Genomic DNA, 10,948 nt, shown 5'->3' with positions numbered 1-10,948 from the left:
TTGATGAATGGGACACACAGATACTCGTCTGCTCCAGGAGCAAGTGTCACAGCATCATTAACATGAGTGAGGTGTTCACTAAGCACAGACTAGAGAAATCCTGCAGGTGCTGCTTTGAAAGCACCAGATAAACCAGGACCTGCATAAACAGACATCCACACAGAAATCAAGGGGGCTGGCACCTGAGGACAGACTGTTTCTCGTCCTCTGTGACTTGGTCTCCTGGAGAAAGTAAGTTAAGTTACACAGCTCTTTCTCAGGCTTCTACTTTAACATGCCACAGGAGCTGAATGGTCCGCCACTACAAGCGCTCAGAGGTCATGTAAAGAAGGTCAAGTCTACTCTCAGTGGCCACCTAGATCTAGGTCACAAAGGGATACTGCTCGATGTTCATGAGATCACTGCCTGAGATACTCGGAATGAGGATAAAAGTTGCATCCACTGGGCAAAATGTGCCCAAGAACAGAAACCACTCACCATTTGTTCTTTGAGGCACTAAGAATAAATAAATCCAACGCAATGTTACGGTAAACTTAATCCTAGAACCTGGAGAGAACGAGAGCCCCAAGTGCTCCATCAGGACTGTCACTAAATACACCTCACCCAACTCTGAGATTAAAAAGCTACAAAGAAAACAATTCAACTTGAAAAACATTCAAAAGTACCATCATTTACCCCATCCCTAAGATCAACTCAGACTTCAGGAATGGGCTAAGTCAGACTCTAAGGCTACCTGGAAGGCTAAGGCAACGCCAAGTTCTACAGAGCCCTCTTATCCTATGCCTGGAGTCCCCAGTGAGGGCCTAAACAAGAGTCCACTTCGTTAGTATAATAACTTTTTTTATTCAACATCTACAAGATTTTGTTATCTCGTAGTTTTAAACCAGATTTATACAATCTCAATTTTTCAATAGTGCAACCTGTGCAAGCAAAAAAAAAAAAAAAGGAAGAAAGAAAGAGAAAAAAAGGTAGAAAAAATGGGGCAAGGGGAGGTTGGGGAAAAAAAAGACCAATTGTCCCCTCACTGAATTTTTTATAAACATCTATTATAGGCGAAACAAAACTTACCCATGTTATAGATAAGTGTCTATTCACATTTGTACATTACCATTTTAAACAGCTGGAGATAACCTCTACAATGTCTTACAGCACATTAAACAACAGTCAAGTTACTGGGTAACAACACAACAACATACAGCAGAAGCCAAGTGTTTTCTTTCTTACTGTCTAGTTTACAACTCAAGTACTGTTTCCGGTTTAAATGACAAAGCAGATTCAGATAATGAAGTAAAAAAGACTGTGTGCAAGACAGAAGCCGGTCATACTTCTTCCTAAAACTACGCTTAAGTTAAGGAAAATGTAACTTATGATAAGGCTCATAGCCATGTTTGCAGCACAAATTAGGAATACTATTAACATATTAAAATGAACTTTTAAGGAGTTTTATCACAAAATAAGTATGTACTTACTACTTTAACAAGAAACTTGGGACGGGAGGAGCGGGCAGGGCTGAGGGTTAGAAGTAACACCCAGGTGTCAACACTAGAAATGCAGTACCCAATGCTGTACATCTCCAATGTTTCTCTCCATTATGTGACTTTTGTGATAATCTTGATTACACATGCTTTCAAAGACATGCACCATCAACAAAAGCTACAAAGGAACCTGAATGCATGGCACGCACCCTCACGTCATGCTGTAGGAAACATTGTTTACCTTGGAAAAGAAACCAATATATAGATTCAGTATTTAGAGACTTGAAACACATGCATTCGGGGAACTCCCACAGTAATGACAAGGATGTACTGTGTTAACCCTGAGCACTGTAGAAAGGAAAAGTAAAGCCAGTTTGGGAAGTTCCAAGCCTTTTCAACCAACTGTGGCCTTGTAGCATTTAACAAACTCACAGACAGACTGACACATATACACGCGCGCGCTCACACGCGCACACACACACACACACACACACACACACACACAACCCCGCTTTGCTCACCCAAAGTAAAAGCGCACAGGCAGCTCCAAGGAAGCAGGAGGAAAGACACATGTCCCCTCTGCTCTGTTTGCTGTCAACTTTGCTGCCTATTTCCAGGTTTGTCCTTAACCCCCCTCCCCCAAGTTAACTAGAGAGCACAACTGAAGTTAAAAAAAAAAAAAAAAAAGAATTCTTTGGAAACTGTCCCTGATTTTTATGCAAGTGGTATGCTCTCCCAGCACTCAAGCCCGCGTGCATGCCGCTGTTCTCTACATGTTGCTCAAGTTGGTGATGCTCTGCGGGTGATGCTGTTGCCACAGCTGTTTTTGTTGGACTGCGAGCTGCTGAGACTGGTCTGAAGTTGACAGGAGATTTACAAGAGGAGACACACAATTTGCTGGAATGATCAAACCTGTAATTAGCAAAAAAAAATCTATGAAGTAGAGCTGTCCAGTAGAAACCATTGTACATTATACTTCACACAGAGAACTGTAAACCACATTTCCCAGAAACCAGACAGGAAGTCAGCACCGGACTCAAGCTGTTCATAGGAGGCTCCCAGAGGCCTAGGCATGCATGTGCACATGTACACACAGACAATGCATCCAGTGTAACAGCAGCATCTCCTGATGAAGGAGCTCAAGTGTGCAGCACAGCACGTTGCCATCTAACCGCATCGGCTTCATAAACCTCACAGGTATCACCCCTTCTGCCACTCAAAATGACTCTTTATTTGCATTTTTTTCTTTTTTTTTTTTTTTTTTTTTTTTTGGTTTTTCGAGACAGGGTTTCTCTGTATAGCCCGGGCTGTCCTGGAACTCACTCTGTAGACCAGGCTGGCCTCGAACTCAGAAATCCGCCTGCCTCTGCCTCTCGAGTGCTGGGATTAAAGGCGTGCGCCACCACCGCCTGGCTCAAAATGACTCTTAAGACAGGGTGAACATGACCATCTTAGTCAGCAGGAATGGTAGAGCGGACACACAGACTGTGAGGGCAATTAGAGGTCCAGCTCCCAGCTATAGGAACTTCAGTTCTGACCTGTGGAGGATCTGAACTCGATGTAGCATCTAAGTGTCCTTTTTCTTTTTTTAAAGCCAGCAGCTAGAAACTCATTTATATGAAACTTTTACAACCACAACCTGAGTTCAAATAAAGTTCACTATTTGGCAAGGAGGCCTATGAGTCTCCTTACTACAGGTTATCAGCAACGAACAGTGTAGCAACTAGCTACATCTAGAGCTGTAAACTGTCTGGAGCTGACCAAACACTGCTCTGAGCTAGCCTGCTGTCCTAACTTCTAAAGGATTCAAAGCCTGAAACTGCTCAGCCTGGGAAAGGAAATAGGTTGTCTCAAGAATAGAGAGGGGCAGTGTGTAATAGGCACAAAAAGCTGAGAGCAGCCCCAGAGACATTCATAGGGTAATTACTGTCAAATTACAATGTCTACTACAAGGGTCAAGTACAACTGGCTACCATGATGGGCTACTGGCTTGTAATCCCATCCCTTGAAGAGAGGCAGCCAGATAACTCGGATAAATAACTTTGAAGCCAAAAACCAAGCTTGACTGCTCTGAATCGTGTAAAATAAGTAGCACGTTCAGTGCTCACTACCAGAACACATGTGAAACAACAAATCTCTGATGTCAGAAGTGAAAAATACTATTGGGTAGGATGTGATTCTTTCCCGACCACCAAAACAAAAGCGAAGCTTACCTACAATCCGCTGCCCATCTTCGGTCCTTAGCCGCACTATCTGCATTTTCACGTTTGTGCCACTGACAGAGGCCAGAACACCCTCCACTTTTGTCCAGACGCTCAGTACTGAGCCACAGAGTACATAGTATGTGCGGCAGCGGAGACCAATCTCACATACCAATCCTAAGCTTGCTTTTTTGCAATTGCCACGCCTAGAAAACATTGAAGAGAAAAAATATGTATAGAAACATGCTACATACATGAATAATCTGTAAAGCCTAGCCATATATCAAGAAGAAAATTGTTTTGGTTTGTTTTGTTTTCTTTGAGACAGGGTTTCTCTTTGTAGCCCTGGCTGTCCTGGAACTCACTCTGTAGACCAGGCTAGCCTCGAACTCTCAAACTCAGAAATCCACCTGCCTCTGCCTCCCAAGTGCTGGGATTAAAGGCGTACACCACCACTGCCTGGCAAGAAGAAAATTGTTATTTGACTTTTTCCTAGAAAATCCTTTGGGCTTCCTGGGTTATCCTTTCCAAATCTGTAAGGTATCACATTATTTCTGCAAGTTCAACTGTTCGTGGAGACAGTCTACTTGTACACTGCATTACTGGGGTTACTATCTATACACTTTTGACACGTTCTACACAGTTTCTTCACTGTGGTAGTGCTTGCTGTGAGAATCACCCACCAGATGATGCTCTGTCACTGAACCCACTATGGCCAGCTTCAACTATGACTGGGGAATGCTGGATAACTGGAGCAGACAAGCCACAGAGAAATGTCAACTGAGAAACAAAAAGTCATAGTACTGATCAAACGTTTGCCAATTCATTGACACATATCTCAGTCACCACCAAAGCAACATAAATTTAATATAAGAAAAACAAGCCAGGTGTGTAGGTGGCTCTTCCAGAATATGAAATAGCTGCCCAATGACAGCTTGATTTCCTGGAATCTACATAAGGTGGACCCTAACAGAGCCTCTGAGTTCCCCATGTGTACCTCAAAACAGAATCATCAAAGTGTGCTCATGCATATACACAGACCTTATGAGATTTTATTTACTTTTATGTATATGAATGTTATGCCTGAGCCGGACAGTGGTGGCGTAAGCCTTTAATCCCAGCACTTGGGAGGCAGAAGCAGGTGGATTTCTGAGTTCGAGAGTTCGAGGCCAGCCTGGTCTACAGAGTGAGTTCCAGGACAGCCAGGGCTACACAGAGAAACCCTGTCTCAAAAAACCAAAAGAAAAAAAATTTATGCCTGAATTATGTCAGTGACTCATGTCAGTAGATGGCATGGGGGTCCACTAGAGCTAGTCTAAGTTACAGGTAGCTGAGTCACTTAATATGGATGCTAAGAATTGAACCTGGGTTTCCTAAAGGAGCAGAAGACACTTCTAACCACAGACCCATCTCTTCAGCTCCTACCCCATCTTTAGTTATGTTTTGAGACAGGGTTTTCCCCAGCTGTACTGGAACTCACTCTGCAGGCCAGGATGTTCTGGAACTCAGCTGAGATTAAAGGTGTGTGTCACCATGCTCACCTCTCTAGCTCCTTTCTTTTTCATTTGTTTTTGAGGCCTGGTCCTGTACACTCTGGCCTCAGGTCTGAATTTTCCCAAGTGATGAGGCAGTAGATATGAGCTACCAGGCCCAAACAGTAAGGGTTTTTTGTTTTGTTTTTCAAAGCCAAAGAGAAAGCAAAAGGGATACAGATGCAAGCACAAACAAACTCAGTACTCTGGAGAATAAGGTAGGAAGAGTGTGCCAAATTCAAGGCCTAAACTTCACACAAGGTTTCATGGTTAGCATAGGCTAAAAGACTCCAACACACACACACACACACACACACGAAATGAGGAGAATGAAAAAGAGAAAAGCAGTGAGATCCAAGTTTTACCAGAGGGATAGCAATTAAGGCCGTAAGTCAAGGTTTCAATGTAGCCTAGGCTGGAATCCATTCCTTCCCTATGTATATTAGGATGACCTAAAATGTCCAAAGTGTGGGATTATATGCGCTGATCACCATGGCAAGTCTCTACATACAATTCTGATGAAGTAAACTCTGCCTACCAATAGACAACTTGTTTATTTACTCACAACCACATATTCATAAAGAATGAAAATGTGTTTAGCCAAGCACTGTGACTCGGGTCAACCATTCTTGAACTTGGGAGACAGAAACAATAGGATCACAAGGAGACTCAGCATCTTCAACCCCCCCCCACATAGGAAAAAAATCTTAATTATACTTAAAGAAGCTAAGTGAGGTGACAAGAAGCACTAACCAGTATGCGTGAGTACAGGTGTCTGCAGAGGAGTTATACTGATCCAGCCAGTGTACCAGGGCATCATCAGAGACTACCTGCAAAGACAAAGGAAAACCATACTGCAACAGCTGGATAGCTGATCTAGTCACTAACATCAAAGGCAGTCAACAACAACAACAACAACATCATAATCTTCATCAGGAAGCCCAGCCCTATGTGTAGCAGGATGGAAATATCACCAAGAATGGTAGCCAAAGCCCCTTGTGGGATGAGCTTTGCAGAGAGCTATTTAAACAGTTACTTCCAAATCAGAGTGCTCAGAAAGTCAAGACAATACTTTCCAGAAGGTGCAGAAGTATGCTGGGAAAAGCACTTACCATTATCTGGAAATTTATAGGATTTAAAACGTGCAGCATGCTCATGACAGATCTAAAGCTGGTTGGAAGGACTGTCCCTTACTAAACTGTGGCAAGTTTTGGGCATTGAAGATCACATGCTTATCTTGTCTCAATGGGCAGTAACCTTAAAACTGCAATAGCAGTTTATAAAAAAAAAAAAAAACAAAAAACAACCAAACAACAAAGAACGTGCTATTATACAAGAGTAATCATCCTTGAACCCAGAAACTTTGAAGATATGGCTTCCTATCATGAAGCAAGCATTGACATAGTACAATACATAAGTGAGAAAATACCTTCTTATATTTCTTTTTCAGATCAGCATAAATTTCTAATTTGAGTTGCTTTCCAGTGTTTGGTCGATAAATTAAAAATAGTTTCTTCTTAGGGTTTACTTCTTTAACTAAGATTGCCGTTTTTTTGTTGTTTCTTATCTAGTAAAAGAACAACATTAAACATATAAGAATTTGATCCTACATAGTCAAAAATCGTCTATCATATCATCACAGCAGCAAATTCAGCACAAAAGATACACCAGACAGTTATGTAAGGATATAGCCATACTTCAGGCTTTAAGCTGAGGGGAGGCTACTTTGTTACTCTGACTATACTAAGGGTCACAACAGTGTTTGCTTTTTTTTTTTTTTTTTTGAGATCTCCCACCAAATTGGGAACTCACTGTAGTCCATGCTAGCCATAACCTAAGAGTATTCCTACCTCGACCTCCAATGTGAGCTCCTATGCTTGTACCCACACAAGTTTTCTTGTATATCATTTTATTTATTTATTGAGAATTTTTCCTCTTCCTTCCTTTTTTCCATTTTTTTTGAGACAAGATTTCTTGAATTCAGAGATTACCTGCCTTTGCCTCCCAAGTACCGGAATTAAAGGTGTCAGCTGCCACCATCTAGTATACATTTTTGTTTGTTTGTTTTTGTTTTTCAAGACAGGGTTTCTCTGTGTAGCCCTGGCTGGCCTCAAACTCAGAAGTCTGCCCACCTCTGCCTCCCAAGTGCTGGGATTAAAGGTGTGCGCCACCACCGCCCGGCTAGTATACATTTTTAAATTAAAAATATCCTTTCTCCCCTTTGTCTCTTTCCATATCCTCCCAACTTCTCTCAAATTCATGGCCTCTATTTTGTAAATCATTCTCTCACATACATTCCCCCCCTTCCAAAGTGGGGTGGTTTATTCAGGAGATAGGGTGAAGTGGGGGGAGAAGTAGAGGAAAAGATGGAAGAAGAGAGGAAGAAGAGAAGTAGAGGCCGGCTATGACCATGTGGAGAGGGGGAAGGGAAGGGGAAGGGGACAGAGAAGCTAGAGGCAAGAGAACAAGAGAGCCTCTCATATACATTCTTTCTTTCTTTCCTTTTCTTTCTTTCTTTTTTTTTTTTTTTTCGAGACAGGGTTTCTCTGGCTGTCCTGGAACTCACTCTGTAGACCAGGCTGGCCTCGAACTCAGAAATCCGCCTGCCTCTGCCTCCCAAGTGCTGGGCTTAAAGGCGTGTGCCACCACCGCCCGGCTTTCACATACATTCTTAAGTATAAACACAACCTGCTTAGTCCATAACATGATACTTGTACGTATCCTGATTTCAGGATTGACCACTGCCATTGGCCTGGCTCTTACTGAGAGTCTCACATATGTATGGATGAATTTTTGATTATGGTCACCCCATCTTCCCCGACATCCCAGAGCTAACTTACAACATTCCCCTTCGTAACTTGTTCTATACTCATGGTTGTTTTATACCCAGTGTCCAATCAGTGCTAAGCAAACGTGTAGGAGCGTGGGATCATCTACTGGCGTGTACACAACATATCAGTAGATCCTCTTTCCTGCAGCCATCAAATGCCAACAGCTTCTGGCAAGGTGTGACTTTGTAACTCCCTTCTCTCCACAGAGACCTTAGAAGCTGTCAGAATAAGCCTAAGTGTTGATTGAACACTTCTTTTGTTCTGTGTATATGAAGTCACAGCAAAGACTCAAAAGTTAAAGGAAAACAAAAACAAAAACAAACAAAAACAACCTTTTGAGTCAAGGTTTCTCTGTAGCCCCTAACTGTTCTTGAACTCAGAAATCTACCTGCTTCTGCCTCTGAAGTGCTGGGATCAAAGGTGTGTGCCACCAATACTCAATTTCTATAACAGACAAAAGCAAATACTCCTACTATAAAACAATAAAAGAAAATTAGAACACCATCAAATTATGAGATAACTACAATATTACAAAAAGCTAACTGTTGGAAAAGGCTGGCCCAGTATGGTGGGCAGTCCGAGCCTGTAACTTGGCACTCTTGAGTCTGATGTACGTATAAAGCCAGCCTTGATACACAGGCAGAGCCTCAGCTAAGCTGATGGCTACAGGTTCCATCTCTACCATTTGAGGGACACATTTAATGTACTCAGAAAGTATACCACGGGGCTGGAGAGATGGCTCAGTGGTTAAGAGCACTGACTGCTCTTCCAGAGGTCCTGAGTTCAAATCCCAGCAACCACATGGTGGCTCACAGCCATCTGTAATGGAATCAAATGCCCTCTTCTGGTGTGTCTGAAGATAGCTACAGTGTTATACATAATATAAATAAATGTATCTTTAAAAAAAAAAAAAAGAAAAAGAAAGTATACCACACTATTGGTGTCACTGTAGTAACAACATCTCTGAAGTACAAGGGCACAAACTCAACAGCAACCATGTTTACACAGGCCTTCCTAAGGCCCGTTCTACTCCAAAATGAACACTAGGCAGACAAAGCAAACCAAAGGCAGGCAGGAACCACTGTGTAACTGATGAGAAGAGATTACATTCACTGATCCACAGGACTACAACCAAAGACTAAAAAGAAGAATATACTCTGTAAAGGCTACATGCTTCCACAACACAGAATTACACTGCTCCAGTTCAAGGGGGATTTGATGGCCTTTCTGTATCTAGGCCCACACTCTATATACAGACAAACATGAGAACAAAACATTCTGTAAACATATAACAACATTAAGCCTGATGTGGCATGCAGACCTATATACATAATAGATGAATAATTAAAATTTTAATGGCTAAGGTGAGCCCGGCACGGTGGTGTGCTGAAGAGTCAGACATAGTGACCACTGTGAATTCAAGGCTAGTCTAATTGCCAAGAGTTTTCCAGGACAGCCAAGGCTATGTTGTAAGATCTATCTTGAAAAGAAGGGGAAAGGAAGGGAAGGGGGAGGGGAGGGGAGAGGAAGAGAGGAGAGAAAAAAATCTGAAGCCATAAAAATTAGTAAGAAACAAAAAAATAGCATTCTTGGTAGGACTCTGAAGACAACTCAATTCGTACTTGCAATGATAAGTAAAAGCCATCCTCTGGTCCAGTCAGCTCTGCCCAAATCTTGGTTGCTTCCTCCCAGGACATTCCCCTTTCCACACTAATCTGTGAAAGACATGCAGAGACTTAAATGGAGCTCATGTATGTGAACACTAGTATGGAACATGTACATATATGTAGACTTACTTACTGTATATAACTCTACATGGCCAGAGGTTGAATATCCTGGAGTTAGAAACTTCTTCACATCACTCTTCCTCACCTTTTCATCTCCAGAACCCAGATCTTAAGACAGAAACAGAAGAGTGTAAAATGGAGAAATGCTCTAGACCAGGCGCACAGGGCACAGTAAGTCTCCTCACTCACCTAGGATCCCCATGTCGTATCTTCCATTCTTCTTGGCATTCTGAACAACTGCAGTAAGTGTGTCTGCAAAATACTGAAATAATGCATTCTGCTGATGCACCTCCATGCCCAGAATTCTGTTTAAGAATTTTCCTATATTGTTATAGTCTGCAAAGACAAGATTATAAGAAAAATCCCATGAATTCCTTTGACAAATTAAATTTTTATTCTTCAACTAAGCAAACCTTCAAAGTCTGACTTCCAGGTGGAGTCCCCTCCCCAGTTTTTGCTATGCCCTCACTGTGGGGCTGCAGTACAGTAACCAGCCACCAGCAAAGCAGCACAAGCTCACTAGACGGTCCAACTTCCTACTTTTCCTTGAACATAATTTAGTACATGAGGACAGTGGTTCACCAACATCAAATCTTTTAGATTTAATTCAACATGTTTATTCTCAACATATGGGGAAGTTTTGACTGGAAGAACAGCCAGTGAGTGCTCTTAGCCACTAAGCCATTCCTCCAACCTATTTACATGTTTAAAGATAGGGTTTCTTTGTATTCCTGTATGTCCTGGAACTCACTCTTATAGACCCGGTTGGCCTCAAACTCACCTGCTGCCTCTGCCTCCTAAATGTTGGGAATAAAAGCGCGTGTTGTGTGTGAGGGTGTGTGTACTTGAGTGGAGAAAACGGAGCTCAGATCCTCTGTAAGCTCTTAACTGCTAAGCTATCGTTGGAGAGCCCAAATTCTATTGTTTTGAGACAGTCTCCATCTGGTTTCAACTTCCTCAATGGTGGAATTGATTACAACTTTTCTGCCACTACACTCAGCTTACCAATATATTTTTTTTTAATTAAAGGCAGGTTTATTGGGAAGCTGCACTTGGGCAAATTCATTGGCCCCAAGGACCAAAGCCATGGAAGTCACCATGGGAAAGGGAGGAGGAGACGGG

General features: G+C 42.3%; 1 protein-coding gene across 4 annotated transcripts in view; it reads right to left on the bottom strand.

The window, feature by feature from the left end:
• Window positions 1-825: 825 nt before the first annotated feature.
• Sbno1 (strawberry notch homolog 1) overlaps window positions 826-10,948 on the bottom strand; it is a 53,085-nt gene continuing 42,962 nt past the window's right edge. For all 4 annotated transcript variants that reach the window (XM_028765905.1, XM_028765904.1, XM_028765906.1 and 1 more), the window contains 7 exons: window positions 10,016-10,162; window positions 9,840-9,934; window positions 9,662-9,754; window positions 6,638-6,775; window positions 5,962-6,038; window positions 3,689-3,882; window positions 826-2,387 (listed from right to left, as the gene is read on the bottom strand). In XM_028765905.1, the coding sequence (XP_028621738.1) occupies window positions 2,245-2,387; window positions 3,689-3,882; window positions 5,962-6,038; window positions 6,638-6,775; window positions 9,662-9,754; window positions 9,840-9,934; window positions 10,016-10,162 (887 nt within the window). In that variant the 3' untranslated portion in view covers window positions 826-2,244. The remainder of the gene's footprint in view (window positions 2,388-3,688; window positions 3,883-5,961; window positions 6,039-6,637; window positions 6,776-9,661; window positions 9,755-9,839; window positions 9,935-10,015; window positions 10,163-10,948) is intronic.

The sequence above is a fragment of the Grammomys surdaster genome, unplaced genomic scaffold, assembly GCF_004785775.1.
Source record: "Grammomys surdaster isolate TR1022 unplaced genomic scaffold, NIH_TR_1.0 166, whole genome shotgun sequence".
NCBI classification, from domain to species: Eukaryota; Metazoa; Chordata; class Mammalia; order Rodentia; family Muridae; genus Grammomys; species Grammomys surdaster.
Note: the sequence above shows the minus strand (reverse complement) of the source record. Positions and strands in the feature narration are given on the sequence as shown.